The sequence below is a fragment of the Sparus aurata genome, chromosome 7 (genome assembly GCF_900880675.1).
Source record: "Sparus aurata chromosome 7, fSpaAur1.1, whole genome shotgun sequence".
Taxonomy (NCBI): Eukaryota; Metazoa; Chordata; class Actinopteri; order Spariformes; family Sparidae; genus Sparus; species Sparus aurata.
Window position 1 is genome coordinate 14,253,118 of NC_044193.1, and position 25,435 is coordinate 14,278,552.

The following is a 25,435-nucleotide window of genomic DNA, read 5'->3' on the forward strand; positions in this document are numbered from 1 at the left end:
TGCAAGTGGAGTGGACAGTGTGCAGAAGTTGTTTTTTTTTTTTTTTTCCTGAGCAGCAGCTTGTATGTATGTTTGACACCTGTCCATTCCTTCTGCAAAAACTGGGTTGTGCCAAGAATATTTCACATGCCTATGTATTACATTAACACAATGTGTTTTACCACTGTCTGACAATCTCTTGCAAGCAGTTTGTTTCAGCTGTAAGAAGCAAAACATCACCAATACAGCTTATCAATAAAACTGGCTGATTTATTACTGCATGTGTTTCTTGTGTAGTTTTTGTTTCTGTCAAAGTTTTATATTTCAGACAACAAACCCCAGCTTGGAGAAAACTAGCAACAGGACAACATGACAACGCTTTTTAGGGTGGCGAGGCTATGACCCGCCCTACTCTGTCTCTGATTGGCTAGTATCCCATTGCCTTCGTTGATTTGGTTGGTTAGGTTTAGGCATGTGGAGTTTGATTGGTAAGAATATCAAAGTAAGCCAATCAGAGGGAGAGTAGGGCAGGTCACACATCCTGGGGCAAGAAACAAAACCCCGTTTACTGTTTCCATGGTAACGACGCTGTTCACGTTAGTACTGGAAATTCCCTCAGATGCTAAATCGAGTAAATGGACATCAGTTAACAATATATAACTAACCAAAGCAAGAAGATATTGAATGCACAAACAGGTAAGCCGATAGCAAGCCACTTGTTATTCACTGCAATTAAGTTAACATTTGAGCTGGCAGAACAACTTCGACACACGCTAGCTTGTTCAGGTCAAAATGTAAATAAGATACCAAGATAAGTTAACGTTAGCCAAGTGAACATTTGTAACTTGGCGTTTGCTCTTCATTTTACTGTTATTTTTAAATTCTTAGTGGCTTGTTGTCAGACATGGCTACCTCTCACGAAATCGTCGATGCCACAACGAGGGAGGGCTTGTCGAAGTTTCCCGTCCTGCCCCCGATTGGAGGCGCTCGGCAGTGGGTTGACGTTGACCAGATCGCTGCTGCGAAGGACGAGATAATGAGGAAGCTAATGGCATCTAAAACGGCGACCACCCGGCTGAGGCACAGACGGAATAAAGCGCAACAAGAGCAGCGCCATATGGTTTTGTATGTTTTGTTGTCGGCTCAACTCTCTCTACAGAGTCTCAATGATTACCACAACTGATGATCCGAGTATCTAACTTTAACATGATATCATTATAAAGGCCATTGGGTGTCCTGCGATCTGTTACAATTTGATGACTGAATTGTCACAGGGTGTCCAGAGCAATGGAGGCTTACAGACAGAGCAAAGAGAGGGAAGCAGTGTGCAGCCAGCCGCAAGAGCCACAGTTTCCACCTTCTGTATGTCAGTTATCTATCCACATAAGCACACATTTAAAATGTGCACTTACAAGCCAATATTGCTAAATACAATGTGGTATAAATGTTTCAACATTTGCTTTATAGATGCTTAGTGAGGCAAGGAGGCGCAGGGTAAGTTTGCTTTTTGATATTTAAGTTTGACCTTTGAGCGGACCAAGCCATATTTATATGTTTGCGACACCTTTGTTATATTATTTTGGTCCCATGTACAGATGAACTACCTGGCCCTGAAGCGGTGTGTAGAGAACGGCCCGTATGCCCCAATCCAGCAGCAGTGGTTGGACTCCATTGTTGCCCGAGTCATGCCTGAACTTAAGGAGGGCCCTGACAAAAAAAGCCTACTACAGGCCCTCTGCAAAGAAGTCAGTGACGACTTCCGCAATGTGATTGTCAAGCACACAGGTATGAGACCATTAGACCAAGACCATTAGTACGTGAAATTACAGGTGAACCACCCTTCACTATGTCATAATCACTCCCTGTAGTGGACACGGTACTGAAGGATCCAGAGAAGGAAGAAGATATCTCAGGAAAACAGACAGCTACCACGTCAAGGTGAGTGTCTAAATCTATATAAGTGATTCATGCAAAATAACCGCTCGAAGTTGTTCATTTTGAATGACCTATTTGAAATTCGTGTCCAATCTCTTGCAGGATTCTTGATTTCTCCCAACCTTGGCATGACAGCTTCATCAGAAGTCGCAAGATGATCCAAAAAAATTTGCACATTCTCCATCCCGTAATGCAAACTGTCTTGGAAATTGGTTACACAACATTCTCCCCACTGGTACTGGTTGATCTCTCATGGTGCAGGTTTGAAAAGCCACCACAAATGCAACATGGCACAGCAAATGCTGTGACTATGATCATTTTCCATGAAGATTTGCTCAAGTTTTTCTGTGATTTCATGTTGCCTTCTTTTGGTTTAGGGCTTCAGGACCTGTGGACTGTAAGAGCCTGCAGAACAAAATGGCTGTGGTGTGTAAGAGGACAGAAGATTCCATCATGAATACCTGGTTTCCCAAAGTCATCCACTTATTAACAAGTACTACAACACTGAAGGGAGTTAAGGAGGAAAAACTGGACGCCTTCTACGACTGTGCGTCAACCCTCATCTCCAATCAGGTGATAAGATGCTGCTGACTTGAATTTGACTTGAGAAGAGACAAAATTAACTATTAAAATTATTTAAATCAGGGTTATGTAACCCATGATTGATATTAAAACCAGTGCTTATATTGTTTTATGCTGTATCAATTGTTCGATACACAAATCAAAAGACCACTAAAATACACTGACAATTGAAACATGTCAAGGTTTGGGTTTCATTTTATTTTCAAGGAATGTTGTAAACTGTAATCAATTTAGTTCAATTTATGCAAATGCTTTTATGTTTATAACTGTGTAGTATTAAAGTCTGTCCACCTTTGTTATTTCCCTACAGTATATGTGCTGTATATAATTTCGACTAATGAACAGCCTTTTTCTGTATTCCCAGTTGAAATCACTGCTTCAGACCAGTGTAGAGGAGTTTGTCAGTCTGTTTGATCCAAACAATCACCACCGCTTGCCGCTTTTTCGCATGGCCTTGACTTTTGATGATGAAAAGATGGAAATTTATCCCACCCTGCGAGATCTGGAAGCTGCCATTTTTGAGATTCTTGATTCCATCACGAATACACTGCAGGTGAGGGGTTACGTGTGTGTGCGTGTGTGTGTGTGTGTGTGTGTGTGTGTGTGTGTGCATCAACCACTTTATATGCTCAGTTTTCTCGTTAAATATAGTTTGAGCTAGATTTAACAAAGATTTTGATCTACAGAAAGTACAGACAGTCGAGTCATGGCTGGCACAAGGCCCACCTTCGTTTGTGGATGCCAAAGTGGCTGAGCACATCCTTGCTTGGGCTCGGGTCACTGTGAAGGCGGCTGTGTGGCAGAATCTAGAGCAACCTGACAAACACTTCCAGAACTATGGTGATATTTTATAATCAGCGTTTTCTATCATCACACCATTGATTTTAGTTTTATTTTATGCTGAATTTTGTTCCTTATTTTGCAGTTGACAACTATGACTGGCTCGTCAATGGAACTGCACAGGCTCGAGTGGAGCAGTCCATGGAGGAGGAGCGCTCTTTTGATGAGTACACTAAGGTAACAAATCAAAACATGTAATTCATGCTCTGTATACTGCATTATAGACCTATTCTCACTTTAGTGTTTTTCTGATGACTGTCTGTCAATGCGTAATCCCACCGCTTTTTAAAGCAAGTGGAGGAGTTTCGTGCTGTGTCGAAGGAGATTGTCAGCCTCCCAGCAAAAGCCCACTTCACAATGGTCCATCTGGACTGTGAAGAGCTGAAACAGGGGCTGGCCAACAAAGCCAAAAACTATGCTGAAATACTTCTGAAGAAAATGATCACCAGCCACCGCGAGCAAAATCGACAGTGAGTCACTTCTTGCATTCTTCCTCTGTGTTTAAAATGGTCTAATTTTCATCACAATGCCTTTTGTGTCCATTCACAGGATCTGCTCTGAATTTGAGACCATCAGAGAGAACATTCTGAAAATACCAGAAAATACCGAGGACATGACTCAGGTCATAGATTACATTGGCCTAATTAAGACAAAGGGTCTTGCAGAACTAAATGGAAAAATTAAGGTAAATAAGAGGATTCTCTCTCCCTGTTGTTTCTTACACAAATGTATTTCAGTAATCTTTCATCGATTCCAACATATTTTACTACCCACCTGTGTTGACAGGAGGCATACTGTAGACTGATCTACCTCCTGGATGTCCACATCATCGAGCCAGAGGATCTGGAGCTTAATTCGACAGTCTTTCTCTGGCCACAGAAAATCCTCCATGCATTTGAGCTTAGTGATGAGGTGATGCTCTAGCTTTTGCAGACAAGAGTATATCATAGTTGTTTTTTTAAGGATGACCTGATTCTTGGACATCTGTGTCATTTTCCAGGTGTTGCAGAAGGCCAAGCAGAGAGGGCAGGAGGAGCTGCTTGCTAAAAGAGAAAGACTGATGGTACGCCTGGAAAAGTTGGGGCGCAGGATAGAGGACTTGCCACTTTGCTCTGAGCTGGATATGATGCAGCAGGTACAGAGTCAATAGCACGTTTAGATAACCTTGAACAAATAATTACGACATGTTATCCTTGGCATCTTGCTTAGAGTAAATTAGGAAAATAAACAGCATCCTCAGATTTCTCTGCACAGTGTAATGTATAGCAACTAAGCTATACAGCAGCCAGTTAACATTAAAATTTCCGGACGTCACTGCACCTGGCCAAGAAATAATCCTGCACATAACCCATCATAAAACCGCAACTGTTGTTTTTACTCTTCAGTTTTTTATGAATCAAACAAACAAGCTATAACATGAGCCTTAGAAGTCAGTGGTTTAGCTGTTTCCACCTTTATCAGTCTTCATGCTTTGCAAAGCTAACTGCTAACTAGCCCCAGCTTCTTGAACAGACACATTTGAGAGTGGTATTGATCTTCTGTTGCAACTCTCGTCAGGAACACAAATCAATGCGATGTACACATAAACATGAAACAGAAAAAACTTGCAATTTTACTGAGGTTCTGTAAAACACAATTTAGTGTGGTTTTCTGGCAATACTGTTATCATATCATATGATGAATAACTGTCTTGTTGTCACTTTTTTGGGCAGTATGTAACAGATATCAAAACAGTTCAGAAACTTCTCCAGGAGGCTGAGGAGGAGATCATCATCATTAACCAAGAAGAGGCTTTTTACAAAACGGACCAAACATGTTACCCAGAAGTTGAGGTTGTCAGAGACACTATTGAATTGTACCAGAAGCTTTTTGGATTCGTGCTGAAGTGGCAGCACACGGAGAACAGGTCTGATTTCAGTTTGATGCATGCTGTGTTTCAATTAAACACTTCCATCTGATAACCTCTAATCTTCTTTGCAAATAGATGGATGGATGGTTCCTTCCAGGACCTAGATGGTGAGAGCATGGACGCGAAAGTGGATGAGTTCTTCAGGGAGATCTTCAAGATGCTGAAGTTTTTCCAACAGAAACAGAATAAGGCTGAGCAAGTGATGGAGAAGAGTGCAGGGAGACTAAAGCGACAATCTAGTGTAGACGACTCGAGGAAGCAGGAGAACCCCACAATAGTTTTGTGCTCCACTGTAATGGAGCAGATCAAAGAGTTTAAGGTATTGTATGTTACTGTCCCTCCAAAAGGGCTCATTCATAAAGTCTTGTAAGATGATGCTAAACCGTTATGTTTCCGCAGGACCATATCCCCGTGGTATCCATCTTGTGTAATCCAGGCATCAGAGCTCGTCACTGGGATCAGATGTCAGAGATAGCAGGATATGATCTCACTCCTGACTCTGGGACTACACTACGCAAAGTTCTCAAACAAAACCTGGCACCTTACTTGGAAGCATTTGAGTCGATCAGTGCTGCTGCTAGTAAAGTGAGAGCCCCTGAAATGTTGTTTTCGCCTCCAAAGACAATAATTAATCTTAATGAAATGTAAAATAATATACTATGTGTCTCTACAGGAGTTTTCACTGGAGAAGGCCATGCAAAACATGGTCAGTATTTGGGATGGTATTTCTTTCCATCATCAACCTTACAGGGAGACCGGAGTGTCCATCCTGACCGCCTTGGATGAGATTCAGACAATCCTGGATGACCAGATTGTGAAGACTCAGACTATGAGGGCCTCACCATTCATCAAACCCTTTGAAAAAGAGATCAAGGTTTTGCTTCAATTTCTTATCTACCTAATGATAATGAATAAATACACACTTTGCACAGTATTTTTTTTCCCACCAGATTGGAGTACTGTAAGTAATTTTGCCTTAACCCAGCCCTGCAAAGAAGAAATGGTTTGTGTTGTGACTTCAGCAATGGGAGGAGCGTCTGCTTCGAATCCAGGAAACCATCGATGAATGGCTGAAGGTGCAGGCCCAGTGGCTTTATCTGGAGCCCATCTTCTCTTCTGAAGACATCATGCAGCAGATTCCAGAAGGGGGACGACTATTCCAAACTGTTGACAAACACTGGAAAGAGATCATGAGGCATTGCGTTAAGGACCCGAAGGTAATTGTCAAACAAAAAAGTTTATGGTGGGCACATTATTCCATAGAAAAAGAAAATCTGAAAGATGATGTTTGTGTCAACTAGTGATTTGTAATCGTAGATTCTGCCAGCAACATCGCTGCCTGGTTTGCTAGAGAAACTGCAAAACTGTAACGACCTCCTGGATAGCATCATGAAAGGACTGAATGCCTATCTGGAGATGAAGCGTCTCTTTTTTCCGCGGTATACTCAAAGATCTAGCTGTATTTCTTTGGTCCAATTCTATTTCAACATCACAGACTTTGATACTTGCTACCAATGCTGCTGACAGGTTCTTCTTCTTATCCAATGATGAAATGCTGGAGATTCTGTCTGAGACCAAAGACCCACTGCGAGTGCAGCCCCACCTGAAGAAGTGCTTTGAGGGTATTTCCAAACTGGACTTCCTGCCCAATCTGGATATCCAGGCAAGTCAGTCACACATACAGTTATCGTGAGATGACACGACGGTTGATGAACTTGTATTGAATTGCATACTCTTCTTGCCCAGGCTATGTTTAGTGGCGAGGGGGAGCGTGTCCAGCTAATCCAGCACATCTCCACGTCTGAAGCCAAAGGAGCTGTGGAGAAGTGGCTGGTGCAGGTGGAGGATTTGATGATTCGCAGTGTCAGAGACGTAGTAGCCCGGTCAAGGCTGGTGAGATCAGTGTGCTTCATACAATAAATAATACACAGTGATGTGATTTGTTAACTCCAACACCATCATGCTGTGTATGGATCAAATCCTGTACCTGGGCAATGTGATGCTCCTGTTATGCGTGAACATAAATATGACTTTGCACTAACAGGCCTATGCTGAGACTGCACGGAGCCAGTGGGTCAAGGAGTGGCCTGGGCAGGTGGTGCTGTGTACCTCCCAGATTTTCTGGACCTTGGAGGTTCATGAAGCCATCAGCGCGGGGCCTGATGTATGTTTTATGCCTTTTGTTTTTGTTTTTTAGCTTTTAAAAATGTTTTTTCTGAATGTAAAATAATTAGAGTTAAAATCCAAATTTCATTTACCAGTAGGAAAAACTTCAATCCAGTCTAATATAAGAGTCGTAATAGTACATATTAATAATTTTGATGGTGATGACTAGAGGTACAAAGCAGTGATGCTCCTGACCAACTGACCTGAATTCTTTCTTTTGACGAGTGTGACAGCTAAACAGTATCACCTTTGGAACACACTATGATAGTAAGTGCGTTTTTGTTCTCTGTAGGGTTTAAAGAACTACTACCAGCAACTCCAGAATCAGCTGAATGACATTGTGGAGATGGTGAGAGGGAAACTGGCCAAACAAACACGGACCACTTTGGGAGCGCTGGTCACAATTGATGTCCATGCCAGGGATGTGGTCATGGACCTTATTGAGAAAGGTACCTCATGGCACAGAATGCAGAGTGGTCTGTAACAGGGCAATGCATTAGTTTAGGAAAAGCACCAAGAAAAAATGCTTGAACATTAGGTGTCTGTTCTTAACAGGTGTATCACATGAAACAGACTTCCAGTGGCTAGCTCAGCTTCGATACTATTGGAGCAATGACAACGTTCGTGTTCGAATAATCAACTGTGATGTCAAGTACGCCTACGAGTACTTGGGGAACTCACCACGCCTTGTCATCACTCCACTGACAGACAGATGCTACAGAACCCTGGTAAAATATCTGACACCCCAGTTGAACACGAATACATGACACCTTTATCGTAATAATGCTGAGCGATGAGATATTTTTTACTATTGAATTCAAAATCTCTCCCTCTGGTTTAGATTGGGGCTTTCTACCTGCATTTGGGGGGTGCACCTGAGGGTCCAGCCGGAACAGGAAAGACAGAAACCACCAAAGATCTCGCCAAAGCTCTAGCTGTGCAGTGTGTGGTCTTCAACTGTTCCGACGGACTGGATTACCTCGCTATGGGCAAAGTAAAACGAACAGGGCATTTTGAATAGTATGGTCTTAATTCTGATGCTGAAAACGTATTCTTTTAACACGTATATCGGTGCAATCGCACACAGTTTTTTAAAGGTCTGGCTTCATCTGGTGCGTGGGCGTGCTTTGACGAGTTCAATCGGATTGAGCTGGAGGTGCTGTCTGTAGTGGCCCAGCAGGTTCTCTGCATCCAGAGGGCCATCGAGCTGAAGCTGGAGTACTTTGACTTTGAAGGCACCATGCTCAAACTCAATCCCAACTGCTTTGTGTCCATCACAATGAACCCTGGTTATGCAGGACGCTCAGAACTCCCAGACAACCTCAAGGTCTTGAATCTATGATCTAATATTATTTATAAGGGTTCGTTACCAGAATGTTGCCTGTTACCTCTTTAAATCTTTGCTATTATTGATGATATTAATTGACTCGATTTGATTCCAAACCTTCAAATCATTTAAGTGACTGCCCAACATTGGCAGTAGCATATTAGCAACATTTCCTTTCACTTCTCTGTGCAGGTGTTGTTCCGAACAGTGGCCATGATGGTCCCCAACTACGCACTGATCGCAGAGATCTCTCTGTACTCATTTGGCTTCCTTAATGCCAAACCACTGTCAGTAAAGATCGTGATGACCTACAGGCTCTGTTCAGAGCAGCTCTCCTCACAGTTCCATTATGATTACGGCATGAGGGCGGTCAAAGCTGTGCTCGTGGCCGCAGGAAACCTCAAGCTCAAGTTTCCTGACGAGAATGAGGACATACTGGTATTTGTGCTGAAATTAATGCATTTTTTAAACATTCTGCGTCTCCCCATTGTAAACGTCTTGAGATTGTCATTAGATTTGCAGTTTTTTATTGTGTTATTTTGTGTTGTAATTTCCAGCTCCTGAGGTCCATAAAAGATGTTAATGAGCCAAAGTTTCTCTCCCATGATATTCCGCTGTTCAATGGAATCACCAGTGATTTGTTCCCAGGCATCTCCCTTCCGGAGGCTGACTATCAGGTCTCTTTTGTCCTAACTCTAATACCTGTGTATTTATAAATGTTATCATGTATATTATAATCAGTTTTTGTCCTTTCTGTGTCCTTGGCAGCTGTTTCTGGAGACTGCTGAAGAGTGCTGTAAAAATCACAATGTACAGCCAACACAGGTCTTCTTACAGAAGATGATCCAGACATATGAGATGATGATTGTCAGGCATGGGTACGCTGAGTTTCAGTTTCACTGCCACCATGCTGTGATGACGCTTTTAGCATTTAACATGTCTAGAAGGAAGTGTTTGAAACATGATTTTGCGTTATAATATTCTTTATCAGTTTCATGCTGGTGGGAGAGCCTTTTGCTGGGAAGACCAAAGTCCTACATGTTCTTGCTGACACCCTAACTCTCATGAATGAGAGAGGGTACGGTGAGGAGGAGACAGTCATCTTCAGGACACTGAACCCAAAGTCCATCACCATGGGACAGCTCTTTGGACAGTTTGACCTAGTTTCCCATGAGGTAGACCGGTGCATTGGATGTCTATTTCTGTCTCACAGAAAAATATAGTATTTATGTATTTCATTCATAGAACTGATATAAACCTAGAACAAATGGGGACCCTTTCTTTCTCTTAGTGTTTTCATTGTTTGTTTTCCCTTGATAATAGTGGACTGACGGTATTGTGGCAAACACATTTCGGGAGTTTGCTTCTGCTGAAACACCGGAACGTAAATGGGTGGTGTTTGATGGTCCCATCGATACGCTGTGGATTGAGAGCATGAACACTGTGCTGGATGACAACAAAAAGGTACATGAGACACAGTGAAAACAATTGATTTTCATACTTATATCTTTTTGACAAACTGGAGTCAGATCTTTGTTGTGTAACCCTTCCTCTGCAGTTGTGCCTGATGAGTGGCGAGATCATCCAGATGTCCAATCAGATGAGTCTGATCTTTGAAGCAATGGATCTATCACAGGCCTCTGTGAGTTAGACAGTTGGAGTTTAATACATTCTTTATTTGATTATCCTATGCTAAGTAGCTCATTTGTTGAATGGTAACCATTTTCCTCGAATGAAGGGTTAGCTTCTAACAATCTAGCTTGATTGGCAGAAGGTAACCAGATGTTCTAAAAAGGTATTATTTTGGCTTTGTGTGGTTGTTTTCTCCCTCTGCAGCCTGCCACAGTCAGTCGATGTGGTATGATCTTCATGGAACCGTCTCAGTTGGGCTGGGACCCCTTAGTGATCTCCTGGATGAATAATCTTCCAGATCCTCTGCAGAGCCCAGACAACCGCTCCCTGCTGCTGGAGCTCTTCCACTGGCTCCTGCCGCCCACCCTCAGGATGCTGCGCAAACACTGCAGAGTAAGTGACCCTAGGCCCTAGAGCAATCCAGACTATAATACCTTCTGAAAGTTTAGAAGTTTACATTTATTTATGCAGTATATAATATACATATTTTTTTCATGCTCGGTTATGGTTCTGTTAACAGGAAGTTGTTCCCACTAGCAACAGTAACACCGTGATGTCCTTGTGTCGACTGTTTGAGATGCTGCTCACTGAACCTGTGAAGACGAATCCTGGGGATAAAAATATTCGCACCTGGATCATGGTAAATAGACTGAGTCAATTCAATATTTTGATGGATATTATAACCTTATTAATTCAAACTCTTGCTCTGTACCTTCGCAAACATTTGCACCTCCTTGCTCCATTCCAATTTATATTTTTGTACATCACCTCCCTTCCTCCTCCTTTATAATTACAGGCAGCTTTTGCCTTCTCCCTGGTGTGGTCCATTGGCGGCAGCTGTGACTCAGACAGCAGAGAGAAGTTTAGTGGGTTTTTCAGAGAGACTGTGTCCGGAAAGACAGAAGAACATCCTATCCCCCCCACTGTGGGGAAATGGGAGTGTCCAATGGATGAGAAGGGCCTGGCGTATGACTATTTCTATGAGGTACTGTGTAATAACATCACCCAAAGGTGTATCACATTGTCTACATAAGTCAATCTCACTGTAATCTCTTGCACAGTTTAAAGGCAAAGGCTGCTGGCTTCACTGGAATGACACCATCAAGAATGTCAGCCTTGGGGACAAAAACACCAAAGTTCAAGAGATCATTGTCCCCACTATAGACACAGTTCGGTACACCTACCTCATGGACCTTTGCATCAGCTATGGAGTGTCAGTATTCTAGACGTTCTCTGATACATACAAATGCTTAAAGTTTATTGTTTTTTTGTGTAATCTGTGCTCTGTATACTGCTTTGTATAGAGCAGATAATCAGTTAATTTCATTCTTGATGTATTTACATTTCAAACTATTCCTCTGTGTTTCTGCTTAGGCCTCTCCTGTTTGTAGGTCCTACTGGAACTGGGAAGTCAGTGTACGTGAAGGAGAAGTTGATGAACAATCTGGACAAAGACTGCTATCTTCCCTTCTTTCTCAATTTTTCAGCTCGCACCAGCGCCAACCAAACTCAGGTCAGAATGTAGGCGGCCTGGACGACAGAATGTTCTGGCAGAAATATTTGGATGGCTAGAAAGATGTTTTAAAATGTGAAAATCTAAACAAACTGGAAAGGGTGATTCTAATTTAAATTTTAAATCATTTATTTTGTATTTACTGCCTCTCCCAGAATATCATCATGTCCAGGTTGGATAAGAGAAGGAAGGGAGTGTTTGGGCCTCCCATGGGAAAGAAGTGTGTCATCTTTGTAGATGACATGAACATGCCGGCACTGGAACAGTTTGGAGCACAGCCTCCTGTGGAGCTTCTTCGACAGTTTATGGACCATGGAAACTGGTATGAATCCACTATTAGATGCTTATTTTATCTTAAAACAAGAGAAAAAAAAAAAAAATTCTTTCATGCTGACCTCATGTGTTTTGCTCTTGCAGGTATGACCTGAAGGATACCTCCAAGATCACTCTTGTTGACCTCCAGCTCATCTCAGCTATGGGCCCGCCTGGCGGTGGGAGGAATGCTGTGACGTCCCGCTTCCTGCGGCACTTCAACATCTTTAGCATTAATGCCTTCAGTGATGACACCATGGTTCGCATCTTCTCCAGCGTGGTGGCCTTCTATCTCAGAAACAATGAATTTCCACCTGAGTATTTCACTATTGGAAGCCAAATAGTAACGGCTACAATGGAAGTGAGTCAGCCCCCCCCCCCCCGAAATACGTTTTTTACGTGTAAAAGGACATTATCAATCATATTTTGTGCTCTCCATGATTGCCTTTACTTCCTAAAGGTTTATAAGAAAGCCATGGAGAACCTGCTTCCAACTCCAGCCAAGTCTCACTACACCTTCAACCTGCGGGACTTCTCGCGTGTCATCCAAGGCTGCCTGCTGCTGAAGAAGGAGTCACTGGAGAACAGACACACTATGATCCGCCTGTTTGTCCATGAGGTTTTCCGTGTCTACTATGACCGCCTGGTGGATGACAAAGACCGAGTGTGGCTTTACCAGCTTATGAAGAGCAACCTCAAAGATCACTTCAAAGAGTCCTTTGACCAGGTGTTTGATCACCTAAAACAAGGCAGTAAAGTAAGTTGAGATACAGTTACGTTTGCTGCAGTGCATGTCATGCCCTCGATTATTATGTTTCACTGTAAATTCTGGAAAGAAGGAGCTGCCATTGCTGTTGTTACTCATTAGACCGTCACTCCCATTAGAATATGAAAAATCTGTTTTGTGCTCTACTTGTACAAAATATGTACATATGAAACAAAAGGCAAGAATCATATGTATTAAGTTGTAACATACATTTCCAGTTGGTTGAGGAAGACATGCAGAATCTTCTGTTTGGTGACTACATGAACCCTGACCTTGAGGGCGATGAGCGCTTGTACACTGAGGTGCCCTCAATGGAAAGCTATTCTCAGGTGGTGGAGACGTGTCTTGAAGAATACAACCAAATGCACAAGAATCGCATGAACCTCGTCATCTTCCGGTAAACAGCTTTAGTGTTAACAAGTCACTTCCACTACATATAAAACTATGTCTGAATCAAGGAGCTCAATGTGAAAATCTGACTTTGGCATGGAAACTTACAATTAGCTTAGAATAACATGTCTGCATTATGTACTGTAGCTATGTCCTGGAGCACTTGTCCCGGATCAGCCGTGTGTTGAAACAGCCAGGAGGAAATGCACTACTAGTGGGAGTGGGAGGCAGTGGACGCCAGTCCATCACCCGTCTGGCCACATCCATGGCCCACATGACCCTGTTCCAGCCTCAGATCTCTAAGAGCTATGGCATGACTGAGTGGAGAGACGACCTCAAGGTGAGCACTGTGGTTTAAGACAGACTCCTTGTTTTGCTATTACATGCATTCTTTTTTTTTATTTTTTTTTTTTATTACTGCTTGTGATTAAGGTTGTAGAAGATTTCAATGACACACTAACTGCCTGATTGTTCTTGTACTTTAGATGCTGCTGAAAAATGCTGGGGTGAAAGGACAGAAGACCGTCTTCTTGCTAACTGACGCCCAGATCAAAGATGAGGCTTTTCTCGAAGATGTGGACAGTGTCCTGAACACAGGGGAGGTGCCCAATCTGTTTGCCATAGACGAGAAGCAAGAAATCATGGAGGTGGACTGTCACATACCCTTATAGAGCAATTTATGACTTTCACAAAGGCAGTATCTGTTGTTATGTCTAATGGTACTATGACTTCTTCCCTCTTTCTCCAGACAGTACGTCCCATCGCCCAGTCTGGTAATAAGAATTTGGAGTTGAGTCCTTTGACTCTATTTGCCTTCTTTGTGGCACGCTGTAGAGAGAACCTGCACATCGTGGTGGCCTTCAGTCCTATCGGAGATGCCTTTCGAAATCGTCTGCGCCAATTTCCATCTCTTATCAACTGCTGTACCATTGACTGGTTCCAGGTAATATATTGGCATTGGCAGGGACATAATCACTTAAAGTTTGTAGATTTATCTTTAGTATGATAAAAAGCATATGACAGACAAAGAAAAAAATAAAAGCTGTCTTTGTATGTGACCTTAAAAGAAAGAAAACAGAGAAAAGGGAGGAAAATAAACACTATTCCTTGCAGTTCAGCAGTCTGCCCTTGCATACTCTTACTATTTTCTGATCCTCACTATTTTTTTTCCTCTTCCCTGACAGCCATGGCCAGAAGAGGCTCTTGAGCGAGTGGCCAACTCATTCCTGGAGTCCTTGGAGATGAGCGAAAATGAGAGGCAGGAGGTCATACCTATCTGCAAAACATTTCATACATCTGCCAAGCAGCTCTCACAGAGGTATGACAAGGTCACATATAAGCTTTTATATTCAAAGCTAAACTACATTCTCATGTCCTTATATTAATTAAACTCTTGTGTTCATTGTAGATTCCTTTCTGAGCTTGGTCGCCATAATTATGTGACACCCACATCCTACCTGGAGCTGATTGCAGCTTTCCGTCTGCTGCTCACTCAGAAAAGAGACACTATCGTGAAAGCAAAACAGAGGTATACCAATGGCCTGGATAAACTAGCCTTCGCTGAATCTCAGGTATTAAATTTATTTCACCTGAATTGATTTGCTTGTCTTGTCTACTTTGTGTGTTCAGTGAACCTTGTTTAACTCATCAGTATCCCACTGCAGGTTGGTGAGATGAAGAAGGAACTTGTAGACCTGCAGCCGAAACTGGAACAGGCTAAGATAGACAACCACAAAATGATGAAGGTGAATACATTTCACATTTGTTGGAGTATATACAGAAGTCTATATTTTAAAAAACACACTGGATGTAATTGCTCATTGTGATGACTTTCAGGTGATTGAAGTTGAGTCTGTTGAGGTGGAAGCCAAAAGTAAAGTTGTCCGTGTTGATGAGGAGGCAGCCACTATAAAAGCCAACGAGGCTCAGGCTCTGAAGAATGAGTGTGAGAGTGACTTGGCTGAGGCCATCCCTGCCCTAGAGGCTGCTCTCTCAGCCTTGAACACATTGAAGGTGAGCACCGTTCAACTGCAGTTTAGCCATTCAGATGGCTGCACTTTACACAGTGGAGTAAGTTGAGCTGCCTTTTTTGTTTCAGCCCTCGGATGTGACAATTGTGAAGTCAATGAAAAATCCTCCTTCAGGGGTGAAGTTGGTGATGTCGGCAGTGTGTGTGATGAAGGACATAAAGCCGGATAGGATAGCTGACCCAGCTGGGACTGGAAAAAAGGTTAGACTGAGAAAAAAACAAGAAATGCTGCCAAATCTCATCATAACAAAAAAAAAAAAAATTAACATTGCAACTGACAGTAACATTGCAGTGAATAACATGTGTCTTTATTGTCAAGATTCTTGACTACTGGGGTCCAAGCAAGAAGCTACTAGGTGATATGAACTTCTTACGAGATCTTAAAGAATATGACAAGGACAATATTCCTGTGAGTGCCAGGAAAACCACATCATGAATTTATTTTTTTAAACTCGTAGTTGTATTTTGCTGTGACTAATTCCTCTATTTCTTCACTCCAGGCCGCTGTGATGCAAAAAATCCGTAGTGAGTACATGACCAATCCTGACTTTGACCCCACTGTAGTGGCAAAGGCCTCCTCTGCTGCAGAGGGCCTGTGCAAGTGGATCAAAGCAATGGAGGTGTACGACAGGGTGGCAAAGGTGTTTCTGGCTTTTTTTTCTCTTGACCTGTCCTTATAATACATGCACGCATGTTTTTTTTTGCCTTAACCACTTTCTTTGGCTTTAGGTTGTGGCTCCTAAGAAGGCCAATCTGGCAGAGGCGCAGGAGTCCCTGGCTGCTACCATGGCCCTGCTGGACCTGAAGAGAGCTGAACTAAAGGAGGTCGAGGACCGTCTGGCTTCCCTTCAGAAAACATTTGAGGAGAAGACAGAGGAGAAGGCCCAGCTGGAGTTCCAGGTGGATATGTGTGCCAGGAAATTGGAGAGGGCTGAGAAACTCATTGGTGGCCTGGGTGGAGAGAAGACCAGGTCAGGATGATTCACTTGAATCTTCTGCTGTTGTTTTTTTTCTGCAAATAAGATGATTATAATATGCCACTGACTGACTTAATTTCGGTCTTTAGATGGTCTACGGCAGCAGATGACCTGCAGAACACGTATGACAACCTGACTGGAGATGTTCTCATCTCCGCTGGTGTCATCGCCTACCTGGGAGCCTTCACTGCCGGTTTCAGACAGGACTGCACCAAGTCATGGAACAAACTCTGCCAAGTAACAGTCCTCCTGTTCTATATTTACACTTTAGTAGCCACTTTCTTTAAGTTCAGACATATTTTATTGATTATTATATAATTTTTTCACCTTCCTTATCTGTATTCAAAGAACATTACATCATCAGATGACTTCTCTCTCAGTAAGACGCTGGGAGATCCCATTAAGATCAGGGCTTGGAACATCGCAGGCCTTCCCAGTGACTCCTTCTCTATCGATAATGGTGTCATTGTCAGTAATTCACGTAGATGGTGAGTCTGTGTTGCTGAAATGCTTTGAAGTTAAATATCTCACTGTTGTCTGTCCAAAACAAACAGTTCTTGGTTGAATGCACACAAAGCTTGCAGCAAAGTTGTACAATTCAATCTAAGATTAACATCATCCTTAATGTTTGTAGGCCCTTGATGATTGACCCCCAGGGTCAGGCCAACAAGTGGGTAAAGAATTCAGAAAAAGAGAACAACCTGAGTATAATCAAGCTCACAGACGGCGACTATATGAGAACCTTGGAAAACTGTATTCAGTTTGGAACACCGCTGCTGCTGGAAAATGTCGGCGAGGAGTTGGACCCCTCAATGGAACCACTGCTGCTCAAACAGACCTTCAAACAAGGTGTTTTTAATGTGAAATGACTGCAAAAGGGGTAATTGAGAATTTCAAAACAGAAATTGTGGAAGATTAGATCATTCATTTTTTGTTTCACCCAGGCGGTGTGGACTGCATCAGGCTGGGGGAGAGTGTGATCGAATACTCCTGCGATTTCCGCTTCTATATCACCACTAAACTGAGGAACCCACACTACCTCCCAGAACTGGCCACCAAGGTGTCTCTGCTCAATTTCATGATCACCCCAGAGGGCTTGGAGGAGCAGTTGCTGGGGATTGTGGTTGCCAAGGAGAGGTAGCACTCATAAGATGGTCCCATAGGTGTACCACAAAAAAATACTTCTTATCACCTATTGAGAGCGTTTTTTGTGATTCATCTGCTCTACAGGCCAGAGCTGGAAGAGGAGAGGAATGCGCTTATCCTGCAGTCAGCTGCCAACAAGAGGCAGCTGAAGGAAATTGAGGACAAGATCCTCGAGACACTGCAGTCCTCCGAGGGAAATATCCTGGAGGATGAGAGTGCCATTCAGATTCTAGACTCTGCAAAGATTATGTCCAATGAGATCACTAAGAAACAGGAGGTGTGGAAGATGCACAAATGACTCTCAAATGTTGTTAGGTGAAAAATAAGACTTGGACTGTGAATGTGACAAACCTGATATCTGGTAACTTCCTATGCTCTACATATTTCCCAGATTGCAGAGAAGACAGAGATCAAAATAGCAGAGTCTAGAGAGGGTTACCGAGCCATTGCCAAGCACTCCTCCATCCTGTTCTTCACCATTGCTGATCTGACCAACATTGACCCTATGTACCAGTACTCTCTCAGCTGGTTTGTCAACCTCTACATTAACTCTATTCAAGAAAGGTGAGTTGTGTTCCTGAAGCGTACTCTGTAGTGCCACAGGATGTAATGCATTGTGACAAATCTTCAAGTTTTTGACTGTGCTTTAACGCAGCATAAACACACGCAACCCACTTATTCAGATGTCGGGCTCAGTTTCTGTCTCAGTCAGAACTGGTGTCAGATTTTAAAGTCATTTGTGTCATCGCTCCTGGTACACATGCCTAAACTGGTGTAATCTTCTCCAGATCATCCTAAAGGTCTTTCTTTATAGAAGAAAACAAACAAACTCTTAACAGCTATGAAGACATGAGCACAGAGTGGAAAAAAAGTAATCCTGCACAGCCGCTAGGAGTGGAAGGGATAAAATGCAACTTTCTTCACTTGTCAAGCAGCCAATGTTTCCTGTACACACACGATTTTTCTACTATTACTACGATTCAGCTACATTTTAAAATTCGGAATGAAAATACTGTGATATCTGACATTGGGTTGGGACCATAACAGACTTTTATTGTGGATTGCAATAAAAAACTTGTAGGAGCTGGACATCTAAAGTTTCCTATGTTTTGTCTTTTATCCATCAGTAACAAGTCGAAGATACTGGAGAGAAGGCTTCGATACCTGATTGATCACTTCACCTACAACCTGTACTGTAATGTCTGTCGCTCTCTTTTTGAGAGAGACAAACTCCTCTTTTCCTTCCTCCTGTGCTGCAATCTACTCCTGTAAGCTCAATTTTGATTCCAGCTGCTAGCAACATGCTCACGTTAAGTCATTTGGATGTGATTTTCTATATCGATCACTATCTTGTTCTGTTTCCACTCAGAGCTAAAAAGGAGATTGAGTACTCTGACTTCATGTTCTTGCTCACCGGAGGAGTGGGCCTGCAGAACACCGTAGCTAACCCCGACCCTACCTGGCTGCAGGACAAGAGCTGGGATGAGATCTGCAGAGCCAGTGAACTCCCTGGCCTACAAGGAATCAAGTAAAAAAGCACCATTCGCTCAACCAAAAATGCTTTTATATTACTTCCTTTCCAATGTGTTGTTTGTTATTCTATATCCCTTTTGACTGATGGAGTGAATCTAAGTGTTATTTATTCCACAGAGAGGCTTTCATCAAATGCCCAGGTGACTTCAAGCCTATTTATGACAGTAGAGAGCCGTGCAACACTCCTCTGCCCACTCCATGGTGTGAACAACTCAATGAGCTGCAGAACATGATCATTGTGCGCTGTCTCAGGACAGATAAAATTGTGCCAGCTGTAACTAAATATGTGACTGGCAAACTGGGAAAGAAATTTGTCCAACCTCCTCCCTTTGACCTGAGCAAGAGCTACGCGGACTCCAACTCCACCATGCCGCTCGTATTCGTGCTGTCTCCAGGAGCTGATCCCATGGCTAGTAAGTCCCTTAAGTACCAATTATTGACTGTCAAGGTTCCATATACTGCTACCACTTGAATTTTCTAAGAGGCAACTCCTTCCATCCACAGGCTTACTCAAATTTGCGAGTGACAAGAATATGAGTGGTGCCAAGTTCCAGTCCATCTCACTGGGGCAGGGCCAGGGACCCATCGCTGCCAAAATGATATCCACAGCAATGCAGGATGGCACATGGGTGTGTTTGCAGAACTGTCACCTGGCTGTTTCCTGGTTGTCCAGCCTTGAGAAAATTTGTGAGGACTTCAGTCCAGCGACATGCCACCCAGACTTCCGCCTTTGGCTCACAAGCTATCCTTCACCCAAGGTTAAGCTCAACGCCATGTGTATGAATTAGTTCAGCAGCATGATGGAGCTTTATTCTGATTAGTCATACAAACTTTGAAAAATAAAAACATTCTCTCTGATATCAGTTTCCAGTGACCATCCTGCAGAACGGGGTTAAAATGACAAACGAGCCTCCTACAGGACTCCGGCTCAACCTGCTACAGTCATACTTGTCAGATCCTGTTTCAGACCCAGACTTCTTCAATAACTGTCCTAATAAGGAACTGGTGAGTGTATATTTAATATGTGACATTAATTTTTTTTTAAATCTAATTTGAAGGAGTGTCTAGGACATTCTCAGACTCTTGGATTTCCCCTCCAGATTTGGGAGAAGCTCCTGTATGGTCTGTGCTTCTTCCATGCTCTCGTTCAAGAAAGGAAGAAGTTTGGCCCGCTGGGCTGGAATATTCCCTACGGCTTCAATGAATCTGACCTACGTATCAGCATCAGACAGTTACAGGTATTCATTCAGAGTTTCCTCTGACACCTTCATTGCAGGAATAGTACATACATTAATTTTGTTGTACTTTTTTAGCTGTTTGTGAATGAATATGATGAGGTGCCCTTCGAGGCCATAACTTACCTGACCGGGGAGTGTAACTACGGTGGCCGAGTGACAGATGACTGGGACAGGCGCCTTCTGATGACCATCTTGGCCGACTTCTATAACAAAGACATCATCGAGAAACCTCATTACCCTTTCTCACCTAGTGGTGACTACTATGCGCCACCTAAGTCTGTATATGAGGACTACATCGAATTTATCAAGGTAAAGCCACCTGATATAACACAATTAAGGAAGATAAATAGCTTATTGTTGATTCTGTTTTATATACATATGATTTCCAACTGAATAGCGATTTATTTGCTGTGTTTTAGGATCTTCCATTCAGCCAGCATCCAGAGGTGTTTGGGATGCATGAAAATGTAGACATTTCTAAAGATCTCCAGCAGACAAAGTTCCTGTTCGATTCACTGCTGCTCACGCAGGGTGGAGGAGCCAAGGGAGGGGCGAGCTCTGGGAGTGACAACACGCTGTATGACATAGCAAATGACATCCTCACTAAGGTAAAACTAATCAAACCTCCTCTTCATTTAGCAATTTTCAGCCATCCTGGTGGCGAAGCTCTTGAGATAACAATATCGATCTTTAAAACCAGTAGTAGATGGATTGCCATGAAGTTCTGCATAGAAAGTATGAATCCCACTGATTTTGATGATCTCCTGAATGTTCCTGTAGCATAACCAACAAGTTAGAATTTTCACATATTCTTGTAATTATGTAAATACTTACTGACTTACTTGATAATGCAAGTAATGTATTCTCAGGTGATTGCAAATATTCACATATGTTTTCGCTTTTTATCCACTTTGATACGCTTCTTTGGTTTATGACCAAAATGTGTAAAGATATTGTCTTAAAATATCATTTTTGTAAGTGAACGTCACCCATAAAAACAGTACTTTTAGTAAAATTACTCATGAAAGTAACTGATGTTAAATTTACTTAAGAATCAAAAGTACAAGTGAAATATATACAGTATATTTACATGTATTTACTGTATATACTGTATACTATGGGCTGATAAATCCAGTCCTTGAAAAAAAAAATTAAAACAATATTATCGTAGATTACAACAAACATGTAAGCACTGCAGATAGATAAATGTTCTTTCTGTAATGTTTATGCAGATTTTATTTTGTCGACTGTAGTCTGCTGTAGTCTGATCATTGGAAGAACTTTCTCAATAAAAGGGAATTTAAATGATGAAAAAGTAGCTGTGTGCAGTTATATAGATCATTGAGGATGCCACACACTGAGATCACATCGAGAATAATTTTTCATACGAAATGTTGACAGCTGAATCAAACTGAATCTTGAGGCTAGTGTAGATTCACACCTCTAATGACTAGTACCTAAAGTCAGTCAAATTACTGTAGGTAAATATAGAGTTACATTCCATTACTGACTGATAATTAGTAAATGTTAGCATGCTTACATGCTTAACTAAGAGGGTTAATGGGGTTAACATAATAATTGCTCATCATCAGCATGTTTATGATAATTTTGTGAACCTGCCAGCATGCTGAATTAGCCCAAACATTGGTAAGTTTGGTTGGTTTCAGACTCTTAGATTAGAGACATGTTTATGTTTTGGAAGGAAATCCACACAGTGCCACTTGAGATGCAGCATTCCAGTAAGAAAAATCCAATGTCTCTTGATGTTTTACCTTATTAAATAATACATGTGCTGCATTGTATGTTTTTAAGTCGTGGACTTGCTTATTTCTTCCAGCTCCCATCTAATTTTGACACAGAAGCAGCTCTCTTGAAGTTCCCAGTGATGTACGAGGAGAGTATGAACACTGTGCTCGTCCAGGAGATGGAACGCTACAACACGTACGAACAAATAGCCCAGTGTAGAAACTTGCAGACATACAACACATCATCGCATAGTTTATAGGACTTTTTTGCCTTCTCTCTCTCAGGCTGTGCAGCACGATCCGTGTGAGTCTACAGAACCTGTTGAAGGCTATCAAGGGTTTGGTGGTGATGGATGCAGAGCTGGAGGCTGTTGCAGGCAGTTTGATAGTTGGCAAGGTCCCAGAGAAGTGGGCCAAGCGCTCCTACCCAAGCCTCAAGCCTTTGGGCAGCTACATTACTGACTTTCTGTCAAGGCTCAAGTTTTTGCAGGTAAGATTGCTTTTATAATTATCATTTGGATGAACAGGAAAAAGGAATATGATTGAACAGAAGTTTTGTCAAGTTTGTTACTCCACTAATAGTTTTACTCTTACTTTGTGTGTCTGTAGGATTGGTACGACACCAGCAAACCAAACATATTCTGGCTGTCAGGCTTCTTCTTCACGCAGGCCTTTTTAACTGGGGCGATGCAGAACTACGCCAGGAAATACCACATCCCCATTGACCTGCTAGGCTTTGATTTTGAGGTTTAAAAGACACACGCTTTATAATCCGTCTGTCCCCAACATCTTCACATAAGGTATACTGATCTGTGGTTTGTTGTCATGATTTTTTTTTAGGTTCTTCCGATTGACGAGTCCGACACCTCACCAGAGGATGGTGTCTATGTTAATGGGTTGTTTCTGGATGGCGCTCGATGGGATAAAGCAAGGTTTTGTTTTGTTTTATTTGTTATATACTGGATCATAAAAGCAAACTGCGGGGAAATTAACTTTATATAAAACTGATAAACCTAAAGCAACATATATGTAAAAACTGGCATTTTGTGCAAGTTTCTGAATACAACACCACCGCCAATAAGTCCTAGACATAACGTAGGTAACTACAAACAAAATTAATTACTTATGTTTGGGCCAAACACGGAGAAAGTACTTGTGTCACATTACTTGTGATTATTAATTTGTTATTACGTTACTCGCGCGGTGCCCAGCTCTGCCAGTTTCACCATCTGGAGCTACATCTAGAAGACTGCAGCTTCCAGCGCTACCTGACACTGACCTGTGCCCAGTTTTCAGCTGCATGGCGCCTGTCCATCTGTCTCTGTCCAGGAGCAGTTTCTTAATTGGTTTGTTAAAATCAATATATAGTGTCACCAGCAAGTAGACACAGACTGAATTCATCTGTTTTACCACATAAGTATGAACCCAAAACGAAGCGATTTTGCTTTGACCTGACTAATAAATGGATCAAAAAATGGCGAAATGACAACAATCATAAGCAAGTACTTGCTCATAATGCCCTTTGGTCTGAGCACTCCAAGAAAGATAGTGCAGAAAGTTATAGGGTGGCAGGGTTCTCCCCAGACGGTGGAACAGCGGCGCTGCGCCGCTCTACCGCTCGGTCAGCGCCGCTATACTCCGCGCGTGACAGTGTCGTCCGTCCGTCCGTCCGTCCGCCGTCCCCCGGTTGACGGCTAGGAGCTCCCGGCTGACGGCGATGAGCGTCCGTCCGTCCCCCGGCTGACGGAGTTGATGACCGGCTGTCCGTACGTCCGTGTCTCCCCCCCCCGGACTGACGTTGACGAGCGGTCGCCCCCCCCCCCCCCGGACTGACGTTGACGAGCGGTCGCGCGTGCACCCCCCCCCCCGGACAGACGGAGCGCCGCTATACTAAGAATTTCTGGGGAGAACCCTGGGTGGTCTAGTTGCTGAGAAAGAGACATTGTCCATTACAAGACACTATCAATGATTTTGACACTGTTTTAGTAATAAAAGGGAGGGCTACATCATGTTGCTTTAGATATTGATTGTCTCCCTGTCATCAGTGGAGTTCTAGGTGAGCAGCACCCCAAAGTCTTGTTTGACGTGATGCCCATCATCTGGATAAAACCAAGTAAGAATTATATTTTGTACACTGCCAAATGTATACAAATATTAAATGCATGGGTTCCTGACTTTCTGCTTTCCATTTTCATTGTTTTTTTACATTCTTCTTCCTCTTGCAGCCCAAATGAAGACCAGTGATCAGCCTCACAAGCTGTTTGTCTGTCCTCTCTACAAGACCAGCGAGAGGAAGGGCACCCTCTCTACCACAGGACACTCCACCAATTATGTGATTTCCATGACGTTGCCCACGAGCAGGAGCCCTCAGCACTGGATCAAGCGTGGGGTGGCCATGCTCTGCCAGCTTGATGACTGAAAACAGTTTAAGACTTTAGCACTTTACTGTGACACATGAAAAACCTTTATGCCCGTTTTTTTCTCTGTTCAATCTCTATGCAGAATTAAAAATAAAACCAGTGTCTGGCCTTTATTATTTGTTTCTGAACAGAACATGTCTGTGGATTCCTTTGGACAGGGAAGGGTTTGGGTGGTGAAGGACCATCTCCAGTTCAAATGCCCCTCTAATCCAGCTCCTATAACAACACAAAGTTATATGGATGTTGGAGTCCAAATAATTGATGCCTAAATCCATTTGGAAGTAACAAAATGTGCATCGGATACACTGCAACTTTCCAATGGAAAAAGACAACAAGTAAACCTCTTGGTAATAATCATCATTTATAAATTGTAAATAAAATTAGGTCATCTATACATCAGTGACTTAAGATGAAGGACGCCTGGAAGATATATATAAGTAGAGGGTAATACTTTATATTTCAGCCATCATTATGTGAATTTTTGCAGAAAAGGTTAAGGTTACGTACGGAAGAAGAACGATAAATTCCATAAGAACAATAGTGTGATTGCTGCATTTTTTGCATTGCTGAAAAATGTTACATGAGTAAAGAGTAAAATGATAAAAACCCAGTAACTTATTTAAAAATATGCCTGTACATTATCAGAGCACATGTGCAAATACATGGGTGACTGTGCCTCAGTGTCTTAGAGGCTGGTGGTGCAACAGTAACTGTTTAATTTTATAGTGTAAACTTAGTTTGTTACGATATATTTTTTAGTTCAACTCTTGATCACCTGAAATTTGTGGCGACACACTACTGACTTTATTGTAGGGTGTATCTCCCAGTGAACCACTGACACACCATCATCACCCAACTAATCTGTGTCATTTTTCACAACTCTGGTAAAAATGAATTCATTCATTCATATTTTTGCTGGATGTACCTCAGAGTACATGCTTCAGCGTATGTTGTTTACATTCAAACTGGTGTTGCTACGAAACCATATTATTTAGA

At 42.4% G+C, this 25,435-nt stretch overlaps 1 protein-coding gene and 1 long non-coding RNA gene across 2 annotated transcripts; one reads left to right on the forward strand and one right to left on the reverse strand.

Annotated features, from left to right (window-relative positions):
- Positions 1–883: 883 nt before the first annotated feature.
- dnah12 (dynein, axonemal, heavy chain 12) lies at positions 884–24,552 on the forward strand. The gene is made up of 73 exons (XM_030423496.1): positions 884–1,104; positions 1,254–1,341; positions 1,447–1,473; positions 1,575–1,764; positions 1,848–1,917; positions 2,017–2,175; positions 2,292–2,487; positions 2,861–3,049; positions 3,183–3,336; positions 3,422–3,513; positions 3,628–3,806; positions 3,886–4,021; positions 4,123–4,248; positions 4,337–4,471; positions 5,049–5,242; positions 5,321–5,564; positions 5,645–5,830; positions 5,919–6,119; positions 6,268–6,462; positions 6,563–6,684; positions 6,773–6,908; positions 6,992–7,138; positions 7,290–7,409; positions 7,704–7,860; positions 7,967–8,139; positions 8,253–8,405; positions 8,499–8,738; positions 8,931–9,176; positions 9,296–9,415; positions 9,507–9,616; positions 9,730–9,913; positions 10,062–10,202; positions 10,297–10,380; positions 10,575–10,763; positions 10,891–11,010; positions 11,167–11,355; positions 11,432–11,583; positions 11,745–11,883; positions 12,039–12,205; positions 12,301–12,556; positions 12,656–12,952; positions 13,180–13,358; positions 13,499–13,691; positions 13,837–13,998; positions 14,100–14,294; positions 14,536–14,669; positions 14,760–14,922; positions 15,016–15,096; positions 15,188–15,364; positions 15,450–15,581; positions 15,700–15,789; positions 15,881–16,021; positions 16,110–16,351; positions 16,447–16,594; positions 16,706–16,845; positions 16,992–17,206; positions 17,302–17,494; positions 17,588–17,780; positions 17,895–18,067; positions 18,631–18,771; positions 18,873–19,031; positions 19,154–19,449; positions 19,541–19,794; positions 19,901–20,041; positions 20,137–20,274; positions 20,350–20,583; positions 20,694–20,882; positions 22,112–22,215; positions 22,305–22,509; positions 22,629–22,766; positions 22,860–22,951; positions 24,065–24,132; positions 24,245–24,552. The coding sequence occupies exons 1-73, from the start codon at positions 884–886 to the stop codon at positions 24,436–24,438; spliced, it is 11,928 nt and encodes a 3,975-aa protein (XP_030279356.1). The 3' UTR covers positions 24,439–24,552.
- LOC115585256 (uncharacterized) lies at positions 24,524–25,314 on the reverse strand. The gene is made up of 2 exons (XR_003984678.1): positions 25,215–25,314; positions 24,524–24,655 (listed from the first exon to the last, which is right to left on the reverse strand). It is a non-coding gene; the product is annotated as an uncharacterized LOC115585256 (long non-coding RNA).
- Positions 25,315–25,435: the final 121 nt, after the last annotated feature.

Coding starts and splice junctions, on each gene's coding strand:
- dnah12 (XM_030423496.1), top strand. CDS start 884: ATGGCTACCTCTCACGAAATCGTCGATGCCACAACGAGGGAGGGCTTG. Junction 15,790..15,880: donor ATGACAAGGACAATATTCCT/GTGAGTGCCAGG, acceptor TCTTCACTCCAG/GCCGCTGTGATGCAAAAAAT. Junction 22,510..22,628: donor CAAGGCTCAAGTTTTTGCAG/GTAAGATTGCTT, acceptor GTGTGTCTGTAG/GATTGGTACGACACCAGCAA.